Below are 22,311 nucleotides of genomic sequence, written 5' to 3'. Positions count from 1 at the left end.
AGTATTTTCAGTGAGAGTCTTTCAATCTCTGCTTAGAAGCACTGATTGCCACCAATTTGCTCTTTTTTTTTGGTTAATTACAGGTACCCTTCTGTCCTTTTCCCCAACAAAAATTCTACATATAATTGATGCTTACCAAGCAGTTAAAAATGTGTATTTCCATGGCCTCCCTGGAGGCCCAGCACACTGCCAGTAAGAATGCCATGGATGAAAAAGGGGTGCCTGTGCCTAAACTGTTGCCTCAGAGAAAGCTGGTGGTGCCTGAATGCATTTAGTGAGATGACAGCCATTACTGTAGACTACAAATATTAATGGATTAATAGCATCAGCTGCTGAATTATCAGCTGAAGAAAGCAGTTTGAGGTTACTACTTGCTACTAAACCCAACTCAGCTCTTCCCTGAAGTCACAAAAAAATCAAGGGGAAGAAAGCACCCAAGCAGAGGGGCAGACTGGTGCTGAGCTGAGGAGAAAGCACAAGCCTCTTTAATTGCAATAATAGTAATGTAACTTCTTTAGAATATTTGTCTAGTGGCTAAAAAGAGCATGCAGCCTTAGTTGTCATCATTGCCAGCACATAAACCACCACAAAGATAGTTTTCTTTATTCTGATTGCTTTGCAATTAGAGGTAAAAATGGGAATGTAATTTGAATTTATATACACTCATCCAAAGTTTTTGGAACATGATTATCTACAGTGATTGATATCCCAAGTGGGGAATTACTGCATTAGAGACATATATACAGCTCTTATGTACAGCCAGTCAGAGGATGAGTTTCTGATACTGAGCAGTGGAATTTCAGTGCAGTCCAGGCTGAAACATGGCCGGAACCGGACAGATTGTGAGATCTTCTGTATCAGTGGCTGAAGTGAAAATAAGCAATACACACTGAGAGGCTTTTATAGATGATAAATATGAGCAATAACTTAATAAAGAGCATTTGAAACCCTGCACACATACATCCATATGGTGCAACTGTCCCTCTGATCTGGAGTATCTTCCTGAACGTGGGTAGCTCACTTCAGTGTAAAACTAACCACGGCTTAAAAGTCCCAGCAACAATGCCACCATCAGAGACATCAGGAGCAGAACTTCCACTGCAAGTTAATGGCAATTAATCTCTGAGTCACCAGCACCTCTCTCATCCAGACACCAAAGAACTCTTTGGCCATGAGGCAATTTTACATCTGCTGGGGTAATGAAACCCCTCTAGTCTAAAGCATACAGTGCTGGAGGTTTTAGCTATTATGTGCCACTCTCTGGCCTCTGGCACAGTGTATTGCAGGCTGGCAGGCCAAGTGCCTTGGGGACACATCAGCTGTGGGGGAGGCTGGAAGCTGGACACACACCACTGGAAAGACTGGCAGGTGTGTACCAGGTGTGAGGGACTGTTGGGAAAGCAACATTCAAGCCAGCATGGGCCACTGCTGTCAATCTGAATTGACTTTGTCATACTGAGTGAAAAACTATGCTTTAGAAACCATGGGTAACAGCTGAGCTTTCAGAAAATCATAGCTGTTATTCAAATAAATTATATCTCCTGTGAAGAAGATGAATATTGCAACTTAAAAAAAATTAGGGAGTTTGCTTTGACAACAAATTGAGGCAACCTAAAAAAGAAAATCTGCTTATGTCAAGCCTTAGGAAGTGGGCAGTGAATTGGCTAAGTGATAGTTATATGGTTTAGAAGTCTGGCTGTGCAAACCACTTCCTATGTATGCAATTTATACATATAAAAGACAATACTATTTTCTTCCAAGTACAGAACAGCCCACTGAAATTTATGAGCTGCTATTTTAAAAAATAGCACTGCCATAAACCTACAAACTGTTGAGCAATGTAGACCTTCTTTTAAAAATGGCTCTTAGCTTAAAAAAAAAAGAAAAAAAAAAAAAAGAGGCAGCAGCAAAATAGCCACTAGTTTGATGATGAGAACAGAGACAGAGAATGGTGACAAGTCTCATCCAGGCTGAGTGCCACTCACCCCTTCTACAAAGCATTAAAAAACCCCTGACCTGGAGGGAATAAGGACAGTGAATCTTTTGACAGCAGATGCCAAGGGGAAAGCACAACATATTAAACTTACAGAGGCAAATCTCCTGTTCTGTTTGAGGAAGTCTCCAGCACAGCTTTTGCTGAAGCCCAGTTTATGAAGAAGAGGAACCCTGCATGCAGCCAGGTGGCTAATGCCAGCACAGCATATACACAGCAGCACAGCATATACAGTATGCCAGCACAGCATATACCATAGGTATACGTATATATATGTACACACACAGGTTTATATATATATATATATATATATACATACACATAGTTAAGATAGAGAGATATCTGTATAGAAGTGAAGGTGTATGGAACTGTAAGTAGATGTTGGTATCAGTGAGTTTCCCTGACACCTTTACCAGGAACTTTTTAGAAGGCAAGAATATAACCTAGAAATAGTATTATCTGAAACTTTTATTTGTTGTGATTTGTAGCTTCACACAAATACTGAAATGAAGATGCAAGTAGTTGAGATTTTCAGTTCGCAGGCAGAATACAGAAACACATGGAAGATTTTTTTAGATTAACAGCCAGAAAATAAATGAATGCTGTAGAAAGAAAATTGAGTATTTAAAAAATGTAATAAATTAGCTCTTTTAAAATTACATTCTATTCTATTCTATGTGTGCAGATGTACATTTTCTGTTTCCCATGTTTGTGTTTAGTATGAACGCATGACAAAGGCAAGTTTTTCTGTTAAAACGGGTGAGAATCAGACAATGGCTCAGAGCCACACTAAATATTTTTTGAAGTAGAACAACATCTTCCCATTACCTTAAAAGAAATAGTCAATCAATTTAAACTAAAGAATCCTACAGATATATGGTGAGGAAACCAATATAATTCCTAATGTTTTTATTTACCAGGATATTGTAAAATCCTTTGTTAATAGTTGGATATCTATAGAAACCCATACTTTGAAACAGCAGTGGGTAGACAGACACCCCTAATTATTGATAGATAAAGCAAACAAACAGTAAAAGTATATTTTGCCTAACCATGCTAGAAAAATCAGAATATGCTGGGTGAATGAAATACACTGAAGAACAGGATGAAACTATTGTGTTCCTAACATGGCATTACAGTTGATCACTGCTTATCTCTCTCCTTCATTTTATCAATGTAGTTCAGCACCTCTAGAGTCCTCCTGCCAGCCAAACTCAGGTACTCGGTCTCAGAAGAGAAGGCGTCTGTCCCGGCCGCGCGGCCGGAGCCCGCGGGCTGCGGCGCCTCCTGCGCCGGCCGTTCGTGCTCTCCTGCGGGGCCGGCAGAGCGGGGAGGAGAGAGCTCGCCTGGGCTGCGGGCAGCTGGGAGGGCTCCGCCACAGCTGCACACCCCCAGGGTGCCACACTGGGTGCCCACATCCACTTTCTCTACGGTCACAGAGCCCTCGGTCTGCGACCAAGCATCGCACCTGGTGCTGCTAGTGACATGCTCCCTCTTAAAGGCAGGGTGTGATGGGCCCTGAGACAGAGCTGTGTGAGTTTTATTTTCTTCTTCTGTGGCACAAAAATCAGAGTCCTTCTCCTGAAGATTGTTTGCTTCTTTTCTACCCAAAGTACTTCTGGGCTTCATAGCCACACTTTGGGTGTGAGAGCTCTTGGTGGCCTCTCTGCTTGCTGAGGCTGAGAATAGCTTGGTACCATGTGTCTTCAAGGACGGTTCATTCAGATATTCCATCTTTTTGGCTTTGTCTTCCTCTTCAGACTGTTTGAACAGAATTGTGCAATTGTAACTGTTCAAATAGTTCAGTAACTACGGACTAAAGTAATGACTTGCTAATGGCTAAGTGAAATAAACATAAAGGCCAGAACGGTCTGCCTTTGGTTGTTTGCAGATTTTTTCATTCCTTCTCCAAGGATGGCTCTTGGTGAAGAGAAGGTGGCCAATGCAGACCTCCACTCTCACATAAAATTTATAATCATACACCATGGCATTTTTGTGTTCAAGAATGACTGAAAACACAGTGTGTCAAATCATTCTGCTTTACATACAGGAAGAGCGCAGAACATTGCTTAGCCTCTTCCCACAGTCATGCTATGTAATTCCACAAGGCCAGTCATTATCAAGAGAACAGACCACAAGTCTGTCAAACTACTTATGAAAATTTACAGCTCATAATTTCTTGTCCTCATCACACATGAAGTTATCTCATACAAAACAAAACAAGATTCCAGCTACATCCACTCGGGCACAGAGATATGATTCAAATAAAGCCCTGCCAGCCCACAAGGATTTACTCACTGTGTCAGGACTAGAGCTCAAATAGCTCTCAGTCTGCCTTGGAGCGTAACTGTGAGACTGGCTGCTGAGTGGTGACTCCATATCTTGAAAAATTAGATGGAAAAGAAAGAAAAGGTTACTCACTGAACAATCCCCTAAGATCCAACTCTCAAGTACAGCATATAGAATTAAACATTACTATTTCTGATGCAGTTTTAAGATACTGTATGATGAACAAAATGTTAGCAAGGTCAATCTAGTTCTTAGTGATAATTCTTCTCACATCTTAACAGAGATTGTGAGATGGATCCCCCAAAGCCTCAGCTGTACTGTTAATCAGCTTCAGAACTGTGCTACCCAAAAGGAGGAGGGATTCTAGAGCACAACCTGCAAGAGAGCGCAGCAGACTCCATGTGCACATTGGCTGCCATACAAGTTATCTATTTCTCTCTTGGAGGCCTCTGAAATGCAGCCAGCACAGCTGACCCTACAGCTACTGAGGGAGTAGGAAGGATGTAGGATTGCCTCGCTTACTCCCCTCTCTCTGCCCACATGTGGAGTGACAGCATACAGTCTAGTGGAAGAGAATATCTCTTCAAGGAAAAGCAAGCACAGCTAATTCTTAGTTACCTGGTAATGCTAGTTGTCTTTTTACAGTGCTGTGTGAATCAGAAATACAAGCCCTTATCAAAGTTAACATCCTAAAAAGTCATTCTCCCTGGCTTTAAAAGTAATTGTTTCAGTTTCACATGTGGAGAAAACATTTTTAAGTGATAATATATAAATAGTACTAACCTATCTCATGAAGATATGAACTCAGTCCAAACTTATACCCTTTCTCTTGTGCTGCTGTGAACTGCTAAAAATAGTAAGTAAAGTAAATAAGTAAAAAATAAAAGGTATTAATAGTGAGGGTTCAGCTGGATCAGCATCTCAGGTTAAGAGAGGAATATTCAGTTTCTGTATTACATAAAGGAGTCACTGCACTGTACCACAAATCATTTTAAGAGGTATTTTTACCCCTGAGTAGCACCATATATGACTTCTATAGGCTTCTACAGGCAAGACATCTGAAACAATTTTTATATGTATACTGGCACAAAGTTCCTTTATAATACTGAAGCATCCTGCAGATAATGTCTGGGCATTGTGTGCAGTACCTGATACTAAGTGTTGATGGGTAACTTACACAATGTCTTTCAGGCATCAGCCAAAGTGTGAATGAGACCATGTGAACTGTGGACCTCTATCTGAGCCATGTCACTAGCAGCAGTTCTTTCTGAATTCCATATATAAACCATGATGGAAAAGAAGCTTCCATCATAGTTAATTCAGTGAAGCTATATTCAGTTTCTAACTGTTGTGGAAAATCCTTCTCCACCTCAAATGAATCATGCAAACAGTGGGTTTGATAAAAAAATACGTATTTTTAAAAGTTACCTCTTCAAATACAAAGACATGGTTCTGATTCCAGGCTGTTTCTTTCAAAGACCTTTCATCACTGAGGAATGAAAACACAAGTTCTCTAGTAAGTGATTTTTCCCCAATATTTTTATTTTCTTTCTGAGTTAAAGTCCTTACTGGTGACTTTTCAATATTTATTCTGTCTTCAGTAGCCATTAAATGCTTCCCACTACTGAGATCACTGGACTTATCTCTGAACCTGAGATTTAACACCAAGAATATGTTTTTCATAAACTTTGTTTCAGTTGAAATGCAAAATGGAATTGAAGCAATGACAGGATATAGTGCTGTTTTGTAAAAGGGAAGGTGCTATGTATCAGTCTTTGAAAAACATGTATTTAGTAAAACAGAGCACTCACATAGCCCAGTAAGCTGGCTCTGTAGCCAATGGAATGAGACAGAGTATATTAAAGGACAAGCCAGATCAACAGCTTAACTTCAGGATCTTCAAATTTCAAATTTCTGTGTGCTTATTATGGGAGGATACACAGAGGCATAATGGGCTTTTCTGTGCATAGATTTATTCACATTGTATAGTACTATTTTAAATAAGTAAACTTGAGTCCTTGGTAATACTGGTTAGAATGTTGCCTTCTTGTGCTCTTAGCAGGATTTCTCCAATTCAGCAAAGTCTCTGCAGTTATCACTGATTAACAGATTGGTAATTTCCATGACACTCACCTTTTTTTTCTTGAATAACTCTGCACATTCTCCTTTAAGCTATTCTGCTGATCATGGTGATAAGCAAATATCTCTAAAATTAAAAAAAAAAACAACCTTGATTTTGAAATGCAATAGAATAAACACAATTTATATAAAAGTTTCTGTCAAATTTTTAAAATAATTTACATAGTTGGATTTTAAATTATGTGGCTGCATTCTGAATATTCATGATATTTTCAGTTGGGGCAGATACATCTCTGGTTATAAGAACATATGTCTTTAAAAGGAGAAAAAAACCCAGAATATATGTCCTTAAAATACGACACACACCTATTTTTTCAATGTTTGCTCTTCTTTCTTTCTTTTCACAGGGCAGGAAGTAGTGCTGCCCTTCGTGACAGTTCTGCCGGTGTGTTTTATGAAGTGCTCTTGTGTCCTTGTAGCTTGTACTTGACACATTGTTGCTTTTAAAGAAAACCTGTTCTGGAGCTGTGAAAATGCCTTCAAGGGGTCTGTCCACAGAATCTTCTTTTGCATTGATTGCAGGATAAACCCTTCTAGTGTCGCAAGAATTAGTTCTGTTGGTAATTTGATTTTGAACATCAGGAACAGTGAAAAAAATGTCATTATTGCTTTGGTTAAAAAAAGGATAAAAATGCTTTGTAGAAGGATTATTTTGTATTGGCTGACTCTCATCTTCAAATAGTGCCAGAAAGGAAAAACCACTTCCATCTTTCAGTTCTGCAGTTTCTTTTACAGTATCAAATATTGGTTCTTTGATTCCTTCACTGTTTTCTGGTTCATTACTGCCTATTATCACTGGATTTTTTCTAGCAGAATTCAAGTAGTCTGGCCTGGGGGTAGGCAATGAGGTATAACAAGGGTAGAAGAAAAACATTTTGCTGAGTACACAAACAAGCAAAATACTGTTAATAGAACACCTTATGATAATTTGATTATAAAAATAGAAAAAACTTCACTGCTCATTACACTTGATTTTGTCCTAAATATACAGTATTTCAACTGAAAAATTGTGTATTTTATTATGTTTTATATCTGCTTCATGGTAATACTGATTTAAAAGGGGTTCTATTTCTTAATGTCTCCAAATATACAAAGTCATGGAGCACATCCTCCTGGACAGAGAATTGTGATTTATAAAATCAGCCACAGTATGTCACTGCTGCTCCACCAGCTGACCAAAGGCAGCCACATCAGGGAGAAAAAGAAAAAGAGGAAGATAGTTTCTTCCATTCATAAAAGTAGTTTACTTAAGACTATATTTCTCTTCCATACTGAAAGCCCATAACAAGTGACTTTCATTTGTACTTGAAATAAGTAATCCTGATTCAGCACAGAGTTTTTCTGTTCAACTGTCAGGAGGCCAGTCAGACATTTTGTTATGCCACTACTTCCCTACCCCACTTCTGAGAGTAGTTGTTTTGAAGATTTTAGCATGTGAGCATCATGGACATGAAAACCATGACGCTTTCACTTACTTGGCTATTAATCTAGCATTTTCACTGGTTTGTTTTCCAGGCTGGATCTGCTGACTGACCTTTCAGAAAGTCTGAGCAGAAAGTTGAGATTCTTCTGAAGGACAGAGATCTGGCAAAAAAGGCCGTTCAAAAAAAGGCTCTTTCTTTAAAACGTTCTGAGCAAGGCTATCAATAGAACTTGAAACTGAAATGTAGTACAGGAAACTCTTACTGGAGAAAATGCCTGGGGTGTTTTGATCAGCAAACCTGGAATTGGATAAAGATTCTGTGGAACTTAAATGAGAAACTAGTTTTCTCTAATTACAGAAACCTCACCAGGACAGTTTTAGAAGGCTAAACACACTAGAGTTTATTACAGAGGATACTTGGATAGATCTACATGAGGAAGGTAAAACCATTTTGTGAAGCAATTCAGAGAGTCTTTCTCAACTCCAGCTGAATATTTTGTTATGCAAAATAAAATTTAAGAGTAGATGAGGAAATATGACATGAAAGCTTTTAATTAATATTTAATAACTTTGAGGTGCTACAGGTCTCAGAATTATGCACATCGATTACATCAATTACTGATGACTACATCATCAGTATGTTAAATTAAACAATTGTATAAATTGACATCCTACTTTTCACATACAGTGAAAGAAACTCCCTTCACAGAAGAATTGTGATCTCTTGAGGAATAAGAATTTATGACTACAATGGATGAAAACAAAATGAGGACAATACAAAGAAATAGATCTGAAGAACAGCTGGAAAAGAAATGTTGTTAGTGACCCATGAATGGGTAGAAGATGAGAGGATGTGACATAAGCAGATAAGTGCAGGCCTGATAGCTGGTGGAGAAATGAGAGATGTAGGTGATATAAGGTTATATAGGGCTCAGTGTAAATATATTATTTGGGAATTCGCTCAGATGTACGGCAAGGTGAATACCATGCTCATTTTAGGTTTTGCTGGAGAAATCCTGGAGAAGTCACAAGAAAAGTAGAAGTTTAAGGGGCTGATGTGTTTAGTTATTATTTGTCCAGTGATTTTAAAGGTCACTTGACTCCCCAAGCAAACAGGCCGCAGACACTTCAGGAACAGCAAAATACTGTATGGCCTTTTTATGTCTCTATCCAGCCTAAGCTAGAGATGGATAGGAACTTTCAGCCAAATGGCAGGCTTATGGAATAGAAGGAGTAAAGTAAGATTAGCTATGTAGGACTTCTGGGTCCAAGGGAGAGCCTCTGGAGAGAAAATTAAATAAAATGTTCAGTACAAATGAGTCTGGTCCTAAACCATCTGTGATTGAAAGATTTTTAATCAGCATATACAAAAAGAAATCTATTCTTGATTTCTATCCATTCTTTTAAAAACAAAGTGTATATTCTCATACAAGTATTATTGAATCAATTATAGGGAAAAAAAGAAAACTAGATCACATATGAAAGAGAAGGAAAAGAAAATGCTTTTTTCCTGGAATCCCTAGTATAAATAATGCAGGTGCAGAGGCTCAATTCTATTGCATCATGATTGTCAGAAAAGCACTTGCAACGCTGCCTGGAACTAATAACACCTGGGGCAGCTGCCCCCTCCTCATGGCCTCTTAGTAAATCTGTGCTATCATTCAGGGTGAATTAAGCAACACTATAATGTCTGTGACATTGCAAAAAATAGATCATGGTTCCAAGTGCCTACCCACAATTCAGATTTTGCTGCTTTTCAGCAAATTTAGATAGCTTTGTATGTTTAGTATTTCCATTTGATTTCAATTTCTATTTGAAAAACTGTCAGTGAAAAAAACAAGTAACAATAAGTTTCCAAGTATTTTAGTATTTTTCTTAATTAAACCTGACTGTTATTTTCCTCATTAATGTAAAATCACTGCCTACCTATTAAATGGCTTGAACAGCTCCTGAGGCACTGTATCAGACTTCCTGAAAATACACTGGCTTGGAGGTTTTGTATTCCAAGGGTCTTGATCGAAGCTGTTGCCTGGCTGAGAAAACAGTAGAAGCTGTCAAACTGTGAATATACATAATTGTTGCAGTCTTTAAAACTTTCAACTTGGGTTTGCAAACAATATACATATTTTCCCACTATTTTTATTTATTTATATTTTTACAGCAGAAGCCCAAACCTCTTTACAGCCCAATTGTTGCCAAACAAAATTTAGCCAACAGAACTAAATTTTGAGCATGACAGTAACAGACAGTTTTTTCTCATCCCATTGTCCATTCATCTGGTTCATAGCTGCCCATTTGGGTTACTAGAATCCCATAGGAAACTTCATCAAAAGCCTTCCTAAAGTCAAGGTAAATAATGCCTGCTGTTCCCTCCAATTCCCAGAGCTACTAATTCCATCACAGAAAGCAATTGTGTTCACCAGGTAGAGTATGACCTTGGAAAATCCGTGGCTGTTTGCAGACACCTTCTTGTTCCTCATGTACCTTGGAATTGCCTCTGGGAGCTTAGCCCCTTAATCCTTCCAGGGACAGAGGTGAGATGATGCTTCCCCCATTCATGCTTACATTTTTGCACATGGACATAATGTTTGTGTATTTCTTCTCACTGGGAAGCTTCTCTGATTACCACAGCCTTAAATGGTGATAAATATCTGCCTTGCAGTGATGTCATCCAACACCCTGAATATACTAGGTTGAACTCTGTCCAGTCTCATCTATTTCTATATTGTCCAGGTCACAATGGATTCTCTAACTTGCTCCTTCCCTACTGGTTCATTCAACTCCCCGCAACTCCTGACTGCATTTTAAGATGAGCCAGAGAGCAAATCTTGTCTGGAAAACTTGAAGCAAAGTAGTCTTGGAGTACCTCAGGCTTTTCCATGTCATTTTTCACTAGGTCTCAACTCTATTTGGCAGTGGACAGCGTTTTCCTTGATTTCCTTTCTTTGATGACAACTTGCAGAAGTTCTTGCTGTTCTTCTCACCCATTGTGATTCTCAGCTCTGACCATCCTAATGCCATCCCTCCAAGCTGAGGAGATGCTTCTGTCTTCTTCCTGCATTGCCCATCCCTCCTTGCACTCTTCCTCTTTGCATCTGACTTCAGTCAGGGATTCCCTGATTCTGCCAAACTGGCTTCCAGAGTTTAATAATTCTCTTGCACATAGAGGTGGACTGTCCTTGTGTTTTGAAAACATATTTCTTGAGCTTCTTTGCTCTTCAGGTCAGATTCCTGTGAGTTTCAGCCTACTCATTCCCTGAACAACCCAACATCTCCCCTTCTGAAACTCTTAGAGCATTTCTTCCTCGTTTACCTCAAGACTTCAGAATACCACTGAAGACCATTGCTTCTGAGTGGTTTCATAATACCATTGGTGAAACACATTTTTTTTTTTATTATTTCCATTGAATAATATAATTGCTAAAAAAGCATATTATATTTGCTATCACTTTTCTAAGGATGGTTCTTTTAAGAATCACAAAGTTAACAAAACCAAAAAATAGTAATATGCATCAGAACAAATAACTTTCAACTGTTTTTAAAAGTAAAGAGTTAAACAGCAGAACACTGAAAATACTGTAAGAACTGTGTTAATCACTGAGACATTAAAAGATAAAAAATTAGGTCATGGGATCACCTGGGATCATGCAACACTCAGTTACACTATGTTTAAGAAAGCTGTATTTCTAATTATAATATATTTCAGGTTTCTTTAACCAAATTTATAACCCAGAAACAAAAGAAATCCACTGGTAGGTGATTCTCTATTCTCTTCAGATAACAGCAACACTGAGAGTTCAGTGAACAAAAGCTCAAGTTGAACTTATTTGAGGACAATAAAATAAATATATTTGTATATACATAATATTCACTGCCAACAGCCTACAAAAAATGTTGATCAACCATAATTGCCATCACCATTACACTAGTTTTACACACCAAATAAATGAAATTTAGTTTAAAGTAATTCCATGGTAGCAAAACATTAACCAAACCTGGTTTTGCATCTTCTTTTCAAAGATTTGTTCCCAATTGTTGCCCATTAGCTTTGTGTTGAAATTTTCTTCTGAAAGCTGTGTACAGTTAGAGAGCTGAAAACCAGAGGAGGACAACGGACAAGCACTAAATACTCTTGCCATGTTTTCTTCATTTTCCATACTAGAATCAACATAGCCTAATTCCATTACTTGTGACAACTAGACAAAACATAACAAAGAGATTTTTTTATTTATCTAAAACTATTTTGATTTAAGCATAAAGTTCACAGTAATCAAGCCATTCCATATTTTTCACATCTCTGCACATAAACCACAAAGAAAAGAAAATTTTCTATATTCTGATATGACTTTTCACTAAAAACTTAAGGCAATAAGGGCTTATTTCAGGGAAACATGTAAGTAATTACATAATTTGAAGCATGCAGACAAATGTTATCCTGATGAGAGATGGATATAAACACATCTTTAGCTTTTTTTCAATTAATATATAAGACGTAGCATGAAAATAATTTATCAATATAGTCTTAAAGAGCGAGAAGACTCCATGTATTTAATGAGATTTGTCCACTCTTTGAAAAATCACTTAAAAATACAGTAATTACTGCACATTTTTAGTCTTATATCTTAAGAACAATAAACTTACCTTATGCTGGTATTTTACTCTTTCTGAGAGATGCTGTCTTCTGCTGTCCAAAACTTGTTTTTGTAACCTTGTTAAATGAATAAAAACAGCCTATGAAATACAAGATCCAAAAGATTAAAATATTCTGAATATTAATTTCAAAATAACTTAGGAATATATTTCCACACATCTTAAAACAGCCTGGCTTTTAGGCAGTTATGAGCAGCCTATCTGTGAGTCGGTCACTTTAGGGTGTCCAAAGCTGGATGGGAAAACAGTGTAAGTGGGTAATACTGTTTGAATAACCTGCTTCTTGAGATAAACTTAATATAAGTACCTGACATGAGTACAGACACATAACCTTCTAAAAAAATATCTCAACTTCATGTGCAGTTTTTTATTCAGAATTCATTAATTACTCCTTCACAAAAAGAGTATCACTGGAATAACAGGAGTGGTTGTGAAACTTCCCTGTTTACAATGGTATGTTTTCTTAATACCCCAAATGTTGTGACTATAATGAAATACCTCTCCCAAAACCTCACTATTGCATAACTATTGCCTATTTTATACAAGTACCTGCTCTGAAGATCATCTAAGTTTGATTTATGTTGTGTACGTAGAGGTGACCTGGGGAGCTCTAAGTTATGTCTCTTTATAGTTTTTCTTTCATCTTCAATGATATCAATGTGGACTGGCTTCCTCACGTTCTCTGCAATGAATGTATTTGTTATGTCAATGCTGGGCTTGGAGAAAGTTTTTAGGTTCCTGAATTTTCATTAGAGTACAAAAGCTGTTGTTTTATATTTCTTAATATATTTAAAGCCATATTTGTTTCTTTCTTTGCTACTAACAATACAAAAACTCTATTCTAAATGGCACAATAGTATAAAATTATTGAGTCAGTCACTACGTGTGTACAGTCTCTGTTGCCTTTCCTCAGTCATCTTCTACTCTTCTGAGCATAGGACAAAAAGCATTCCATAATCTGGTTTATGAATATGTCACAGATTACAAGAATCATAGAATCACATTTAGGTTGAAGAAGACCTTTAAGATCGTCAAATTCAGCCATTAAACCAGCACTGCCATGTCCACCATTAAACCATATCCTTAAGTACCACATGTACACTTAAGAGCTAGGACTCAAGTTTTAGTGATGTTTCTTAAGAAGTTTAATAATGGATTTTAAGAAAGATAATCTGGGTAGAACTGACAAGACTATTCCAAATGCTTCCAAAGTTATGAAAAAGGAAATGAATGGGAAATGGACCCACTCAACAGCAAAGCGGAAAATAAGTGAATGTGGGGTTAAATTAATTAATAGAATGGAGAAGGTAGTAAGTGTGTGCTGTGGTTTAGAAACAGTATTCTCCAATTTAGTGTTCCCACTGAAACACTTCAAACCATGTGCCGCTTGCTCCTTCTCCTTTCCATCTCCCTCTCCTTTTCCTTCTTCCTCTCCCCATCACTCTGCAGAGTATGGAGAGGAGAATTGGAAGTAAAAAAGGTAGAGATCACGGGTTGAGATAAGAACAACAGCAATGAAATAAGAAATTATATTCATAACAGAGTGATGATTCACAAGCAGGTGTTCACCACAGGAAGCACAACATTCCCCGGCCACTGGCTTCCCAGTGCCCTGCTGGATGGGACTCCTTCCCCTGTGCATGATGTGAGGAGGTGCAGAATCACCTCAGGGTCCTGGCCAGGCCCGTCCTACTGCAAACATTCACCCTGGCCTGGCCTGGAACCAGGACACTGCATAAGGCTTTAAAGGTGAAGTAGGTAGGAGCCAAAGTTCTTTGATTCCTCTTATACCCGGATTCTTTATTCAGCCATCATTTTTGTATTAACATACAATTTTTTACTTTAAAAATAAAACAACATTTACTTGAGGGTTAAGTTGTAAATGGAAGAACAAGAACTAAATAACAGCAGTAATATCTAAGAATAACTACTTCTGATGTGTCAGAATACCCAAAACTCACCAGTGTTGTCTTTTTTGGTTGATAGCTGGTTAACCACATACAGATTAAGAAGATCCAAACTGACAGCTGAACTTTTAGGAGATGATACTTCCAGGAGCTTCATGTTTGACTTAAGTTTCTTTCTTTCAAAGTATTCCTTAATTTTTTAAAGGACAGAATAACTTTTTGACAGAAGCTTCAACAACACATTACCAGTATAGGTAACTCTTTTGAAATTAGCAAGCAAGACTTAGAAACTATTCCTAATATAAAAGCACATTTTTAAGTATCTCTGAATTCTCACACCTCAGTTGCTCTGAATTTATTTTTATTGCCTTGAAAAATAATGCAAATACAATTTGGTCATATTCAAAACGAATAATTGTTATCTTGATGCCAAAAATTTAGTCCTTAAATGCTCACTTCTCAATTTTGTGTACAACCACTAAAAATATTTCTTAAAATAAAAGATTCCAAATGTGGCAAGGACAAAGTCCTAAAAAAATTTAAAGGGTCTTTTCAGGAAGAATATAAGATAAGCAAATCTTATATTAAGCAAATCAGCAAGATTACATACACTAGATGTGCCATCTATAATGACACAAAGAGTTTATTGTTCTCCAAATTTGGCTCTCTTGACAAAGAAAATAGTCTTCTGACAAAAAAAGAAAAAGGCAGAGGAAAAAGTAAAAAAGAAAGTCTCTACGATTCAAAAAATCCAGAAAGAATTTTTGTTACAAGGAATAAAAAGAGATATGATTGACACTTTAAATATATCAGGATAAGAATACAGGAAACAAGCCTCTCCATTTTGCAGAGACTATTAATAACCATCCTAAAATCATTAAGTATAGCAGATGAATAAATAAACCCAGTAAGATTTTTTTTCTAAACAAAAGAAGGATATTGAAAACTGAAGGCTATGCCAAAACAAAAAATAGCATTGGCTTTTCTTCTGAAATGTAATCCCTGTCATGATAGCAGGTTGCATGTAACTAATATACCTGTTTGGTATGTTATAGCTAACATGTTGGTAACTAACTTTTAGTATAATTTATTATTATCTTTAGCTTCCCAGGATGATATTATCTATGGAAAATATCTGTTCTTCAGTTAAGACTAATATCTTCGGTAAGGTAAAATCATCCTGTATACAAATCAACACTTCAAACTTCATGTTACTTTAGGGTCCACACCCCCAAAATGTAACCAGTTCCCTTCAGTGTTTTTTCCCCAACATCTCTAAATTACTAAATTACTAATAATTGTATAAGGGCAATTAGAAAATTACCACTGTGTTTAGCAATTTAGTACTACATTAATAAAAACAATCCTGTCTTTTCCTGTTTTCCCTCTCCACTGAAACTAATTACATAGTTGTAATATAAATTATGTGCCTTAGGCCAGTAATCCCTGAGAAAACAGAGAGCTCACAGGCCTCCAGGAAACTGGAAAAGCGATGAGGACAAGCTGCTGATTGGTCCCACATTTCCATATATAAATGTTTTAATTTGAGTAATTGTCTCTGTACAGACAGCCTGCTTTTTCCTCTACCTCTATATGTCTGTGCACCTGCTCTGGGTATTGGAGTTATCAGCTTCAGTTGTGGAGCATCCCTATACAGCTTCATTCTTCCCTGCTGCTGAGGAGGAAACTGACTCCACTTATCACGGTTATAGCCTTTTTCTCTTACTGTTTTCTTTCTCTTTCCTGTTTGAAATCTCTTCTGCTACACCAGGGATATGTTTGATTTCCTTATTTCACTTTCAAGTTCAAAATACAAATAAGCTGTCCTCCTTTTGCAAATGCCAGAAGAAGGACTTTAATGAGCCTAACATATTTTTACATGGCCTAGAAGAATCACTGTGTATGTGTGCATTGGGCCATCTGACCACATGTTATCACCTGAGGCTTCAAGCAACCCCTTGTGTCCCCACATACCAACACAACATGGTAACAGAAGTAATCCAGGAGAACTAAAACTGGACACAGGCTAATTAATTAATTCATTCATTCATTCATTCATTCATTCATTCATTCATTCATTCATTCACTCCTTCTCTTCTTGTAATTCAGTTTAATAAATCTAGAATAAGACTTCTCCCCTAAAAGTCAGGGAAACACATTGTAACTCTTTAGCTTCTGTTTTGAATCTCACTCCAAATGCTTTGAAAGTTTTACCTAAGTGAACCCACTAAAGTTTTACGTAACAACACAAAATCCAATATGGCCACAATGGTTTACCTTTTGTTTTCTCCTTTCTTGCTTTAATATGATTCTGCTTCTGTAAAATGCAAATAATTATAATTTTAATTGCAAAAGTATAATCTTGAGTCATGGCTTGAATTAGTCATCAATGGTTCTGAGGTTTTACGATACAATACGTTAATGTTATATATTATGTAATGTTATGTTACATGTTATGCTATGTTATGTTTGTTATGTTCTAGTGGATCAAACCTTCAGGTAGTAAAGTCAACATATGTCTGTTGAAGTAATTTTGACTGATCCCAGTTTACTCCAGTAGGGTTAAGGCCACATACAATATTAGGCTACCAAACACATTTAACATAAAAAAAGAAAACAGAAAAAGCTTTTAGTAATTTGACTTGTAATGCACATTTCATCAATTTGTAATTCCTTAAAACTTAAGGAATTAACTTATATTGTCAATATATTATTTTCTGTTCATTTTCTTTGTCTTGCTGCAACATAGCTACAAAACTGTATTAGCAAACAAAAGGAGCAATATATGAGCTTTTATATTTTGGGACTTTCCAGAATATTTGGGACCGTTTGTAAAATAGGAAAGCAAACTAGATTTACACTACAAGTTGCTGTTGTTTGTGCAATACAGGAGACAGTTATACCTCCAACTTCTTGTCTCATCTGTCAAATATAGTCTTATGTGAAATGCCTATAGGACTTGGTGTATAAAACTGGAAGTTGGGGTCACTGATCAATGAGCAGAGTGAGCCTGGCTGCAGTCGTTAGGTCAGTAAGATTAGGACTACTTGTGAGGGTTAAAAATATGGAATTGCCTTTTGCTTAAAGTTAGAGCAAACTTTCCAAACACATGCATATAACATTCAACCTTGCAGTGGGAGGAACTCAGTGATGAGTAGTTTTTCTGACTTCTAAAATATAAACCCCAGATTCACCCAAGAAACCCTGATAGATATGAACAGCAGCAGCAAGCAGCAGGTTGATTTGTATTTGCTAAATGTGTGCAGTACTCCTATACACTGGGTTTTCTTATAGAGGGTATGGGAGACAGGCATTTAGGACAAAGCTTAGGTTGTTTTTTTGGGCATATTTCCATGTGAAACTCTCCCTTCCTCCTGCTTCACAGAGGCAACATTCAGAAAACTCAATTTGCTGGGAAGACTCTCAGATGGGTAAAGTGTTAGTTTGATTCTGCATAGAGCCTGGATGATTACAAAGCTGTGCTCAGCAATGCTGCTTCCCAATGGCTGACAAAATCTGTAGGGTTTACATTTCTAGTAGATTGGCAGAGGACACAGCACCCAAAGAAAGAGAACATAATCTTTTTTTCTTTCTTTATCATTACAACTCAGTTTGTAGTACTTTACTATTTCAGTGAATATCAATACCTGTGCATCCTTTTCCCCAAAGAGTAACCACTGCTTTTTGTGAGGGTGTGAGAAAGCCTCATCCAGCCCCTGTCTGCGAGGGACACTGAGCCCAGACGTGACCCCGCGCCTGGGCGGGGAGGGCAGCCACGCCGCCTCGCAGCCTGGCTCAGGAGGGGCCTGGGGCTGCCACACACCACGGCCTGCCTGAAACACACACACCGTGGCACTGCTGCTCCACGGAGAGACCACAAACACCACGTTCGGTCACAAACACCACGGCTATGCGCAGTTTGTGAGGGGAAATGAGGCCTGAAACACACCCCATGGCTGTGCTCAATTTGTGAGGGGACACCGTGGCTGCCACACACAACATGGCAGTGCCTGGTTTGTGAGGGGCCATCAGGGCTGTTAAACACACCATGGCGGCGCCCAGTCTGTGAGGGACACTGACACAGCACGGAGCTGTTTCTGTCGCCTTTGAAGAGTTTCACTTACCGACTGCCACCCACCCAGTTCATGTTGGGCTGCTGAGGAGCAGGGAGGGAGGGCTGCCCTGGGCGCCGCTGGCACTGCGGGTAGAGGCGATGGCTGCCCCTGGGTTCGCAGCCCCAGCAGGGCCACGGGCCCTTCTGCCGGGCCTCCCGCTCCCTGCGAGCACCAGGACAGCCGCTGTCCGTGCCCCCGCTGGCAGAGGAGGAACTGGTGGTACAGGGATTGGCAGACAAAGGGAAAGGATGCAGAAAGCCAAGCAAGGCAGCTGATGGGGAAGAGGCGATGCTCTGGTTGCTGCTGCCCTTCTTCTACCCCTGGTGTTTCCATATAGGCTGCTGCCAAAGCCATCGCCCTTTCCCAAGGGAGTCATGAACATCTTGTTGTCCCAAGTGAATTGATTTGTCTTTCAGGTCCAGCTCATCTCTGCTACAACCACTGTAATTTTTAGATCAAGAGAGCACTTTCCATCCTGCTCTTTCTCAGGTATTTTAGGGGCAACAGGGGAAGCAATAAGCATTTTCTACAGGCAGATGTTGTTGCCTTTGGTCCCGCTTGATGAGCTGTTGTGTGTAAATGTGACTAACTCTCAAGGAGGGATGCAGAGCCACTTGGGGAATCTCAGCAGCAGCACAGCTCCACTCGCTCCCTTCCCTATAACTCACTTCCATTGTCTCAGCAAGTGAAGTGACAAAACACCATAAAAATTCTACATGAATCTTTTCCTGTGGTGTTTCTTTCCTGAGTTATCTTTAGCCTAACATTTTTCAGGGCACTGAAATTTGATTAGCATTAGTACAACAATGTAAGGAGTGTTAAGAGTAGATATTAGGAGTTTAAAATTAAAAATTAGCCAAGATGTTTCTCCTTCTAATACTTATATTTTGGCTAGGCTGTTTATAGAATCTGATAAGTATGCATAATTGTTTCTTGTAACAACACTAGATTAAAATTATCATGATAAATTATATCTATATTTTAAGTCTATGTTTCTTACAGATATGACAGATGACAGAATGAAAATTTATTTAATTTCTTCACTTCAAATAATAATTTTTATTTTCAATTCCATCTAGTGTAAATGTTGAACTTGCTAATATATGTCTAAGATGTAGTTTCACGTAAAACCTAATCAAATCCCTTTAAAATGGTTTTTTTTTTTAATATATATTTTATATGGCACCCTTACTCTTATTTTTTCACAGTATTGTCTATATTTAAAGGAAAAAAATGTGGGATTTTCTTTGTTTTTGACTTATTTGATATGGAAGTTAGCAGTTATTTGTAGAATCCAGGAGAAGTTACATGGCAGCTTCAATTATTTATTTTTTAATATAATAAATCTTCTCCTCCTCAAATTATTTCTTGCAAATAAACCTAATGACCTTTCAAGCAGTCATAAAATAAAACACCAGTTCCTTTTTGAGGAGGGCGAAGTAAAAAATTAAATAAGAGCTGAGATGCCTATGATTACATTTCCAGTGTTTGCATATTTTGCCTTGACTGTCAACATTTTAAATATTTCAAATAATTTATCTGAATTTCTGAATGATGGCAAAATTTCAAAGAGTTTTATGACATAATTATTAATTTTTAAAAGGTCATGAGAATGAGTTTCATAGAGCTTAGTTGATTCTTTGAGAAGTGAAACAACTATAGAACAAAGAGCCTTCCTCTATTTGTCAGAGACTAAAGTTTAAAGATTTCCCGTTTTTCTAACTTTTATAGCCACTCTTCAGAATAACTATATCTCATGTTCCTTTGTTAAGAAAGTGTTATACAGGATCTTCTTCAGAACAGCTTTCCAACCTTCAGCACCTGAATTTTCCTCTCTGACATCTTCATTATCAGATCAGCTCTAGATATAAGAGATAATTCAAAGCAGCCCAAAGCAGTCTAAGAAAGCATTTCTTCAGGGAGGCTGGTGTTGAAATGTTGACTGTGCAACTTTTGGCACCCACCTTTGAGTAGGTCCTTACAGAACTCCTGTATAATCAAATAAGAGAGATGGAAGTCTTCTGATGGGTGACTCAAGCATTTATGTTATGCCCCGACTCTATGTCCCAACACACCCAGAGAGGAAGCAGCTAATTTAGACAATGAAACCATGAATTCAAAGTGTGCACCAACTCTGTCTGCAGCATTATTGCACCCTGAGGGTTTGAAGATGCTTCATTCCCTAAACATGTTCCCTTGAGTGGACAGACACTGCTTATGTAAAATCATACTCACCAGAGACAGCGAGAGAGAAACAGAAGATGCATTTACAAGAAATTTCTTAGAACTAACTGCATATATTTCTCATGTTTCTTAATGAATCTTCCTCTTTCCAGCAACTGTCCTACTCTAGAGCTCATTATAAAGGAATTACTAAAAAGATGAATGTTAAGTAAAAAACCCGAAACAAACCCAAACTAGTGACTCTCACAGTTAAGTTTAAATATTTTACAACATTTGTGATTTTTTAAAATGTTAATTTAACATGCTTTAACCTTGATTTTTTGTTTGATCTTGATATCCATCATTAGGTAACTAAATCCATCTGTAGAAAACTGCATAAAAGATATAGGGAAACTAAAATGCTTTCCCATCTCTATCCAGGCTGAGAATTTCTGGCACTTTTAAATACCAGGATACACTTATTTAGATCCTTAAATATTGACCTAATTATTTTATGCTAGGAATGCATTACTAAAAAAAGCTTGACTCTGTTCCAAGTTGAAGAATTTCTGTGGCAAATGCAGTGCTTAAACTTTGTTTACAGAGTTGCATGGCTTTCCTCCAGGTCTTCCATCACCGCCTTCCATACTCAATGCCATTGCCTTCCTTGAGAGATCAGCTTATGGAGAAATAAAGCAATGCTGACCTTGTGGTGTTTTATAGTAACCTGGTTGATGGTTTTGCTCCAAAGAGTACTTTTTAAAAGATGACTGTGAAATTGCAAAATCATGACAGAGTCTGAGGAAGTTCAAAACAGAAGACAAAGCTTTATTTAAAAACAAAGTTTCCCCTTTTAAAAGTAGTTCCTCTCGAAAGACAGATCTCTCTTTCAATTAATTTAATGAAAAGTCCTTCCCCTATTCACCTTTGAAAGGTGGAGAGATAGAAGATTGTAGCGAGGCTAAATAGTTTCCAAACACAGCAAACTGGCCAGTCCAGGGAGAAGCACCTAATCTACCTAGGTCAAAATTCAATGCTCAGCTGGGAAGAACATGGGATTGGATCCATGTGGGAACTACCAGCCAGGACAGCACTACTGACAACAGTAGGTTGACACATTACTATATGAAGCAGATGCCATTCTTAGGTGGTATTATTTGCATGGAATAATTTTTTAATAGAATGAACTCTCAAGACAAAGTGCCAGCCTTGGCTTGATGGAGAACAGTGTATGAGATCTATAACAGAGTCTTATGCTGATAAACCTCACTTTACAAAAACAGTATTTCTATAGAGATTAACAAAGACCAAAGGATCCTCTGCAGATGTGCCAAACTCCAGTTAGGGAACAGGGTCAAAAGCAAATAAGGAGAGCGAGATAATTAAATTCTTGTAAGTGACTAGGAAAAAGCTGAAGGATACCAGACTTGACTTAAAGAGACAGTCTTAAGGATAGCAAAAAGAAGATGACAGGGGGGATAACGAACTCAGAGAAAAATACAAATACAACAGGCCAGAAAAAATTGGGAAACAACTAGGCAAAGTAAGCAAACCACTACATATTTTTTCTTCACATCGACTAGGAGCAAAATCTTTCTAAAAAGTCTAAAGGGATTGATGGCCAAGGAACAA

The 22,311-nt window shown here is 37.8% G+C and overlaps 1 protein-coding gene across 2 annotated transcripts; it reads right to left on the bottom strand.

Annotated features, from left to right (window-relative positions):
- Window positions 1-3,136: 3,136 nt before the first annotated feature.
- Window positions 3,137-16,698, bottom strand: REDIC1 (regulator of DNA class I crossover intermediates 1). 2 transcript variants are annotated; one of them, XM_077783138.1, is made up of 12 exons: window positions 16,679-16,698; window positions 14,456-14,591; window positions 13,044-13,176; window positions 12,486-12,552; window positions 11,840-12,040; window positions 9,771-9,877; window positions 6,728-7,251; window positions 6,416-6,488; window positions 5,711-5,771; window positions 5,066-5,126; window positions 4,292-4,374; window positions 3,137-3,754 (listed from the first exon to the last, which is right to left on the bottom strand). In XM_077783138.1, exons 2-12 carry the CDS (start codon window positions 14,556-14,558, stop codon window positions 3,137-3,139), a joined length of 2,031 nt encoding a protein of 676 aa, XP_077639264.1. In that variant the 5' UTR covers window positions 14,559-14,591; window positions 16,679-16,698. The 2 variants fall into 2 exon arrangements, 1 of the variants encoding a protein (XP_077639264.1); XR_013339955.1 differs by lacking the exons at window positions 3,137-3,754; window positions 4,292-4,374; window positions 5,066-5,126; ... (5 more) ...; window positions 14,456-14,591; window positions 16,679-16,698 and having other exon boundaries at window positions 12,492-12,575; window positions 13,044-13,084.
- Window positions 16,699-22,311: the final 5,613 nt, after the last annotated feature.

The sequence above is a fragment of the Lonchura striata genome, chromosome 5 (assembly GCF_046129695.1).
Source record: "Lonchura striata isolate bLonStr1 chromosome 5, bLonStr1.mat, whole genome shotgun sequence".
Taxonomy (NCBI): domain Eukaryota; kingdom Metazoa; phylum Chordata; class Aves; order Passeriformes; family Estrildidae; genus Lonchura; species Lonchura striata.
The sequence above is the reverse complement of the archived record's forward strand: the minus strand, read 5'-3'. Positions and strand labels throughout refer to the sequence as shown.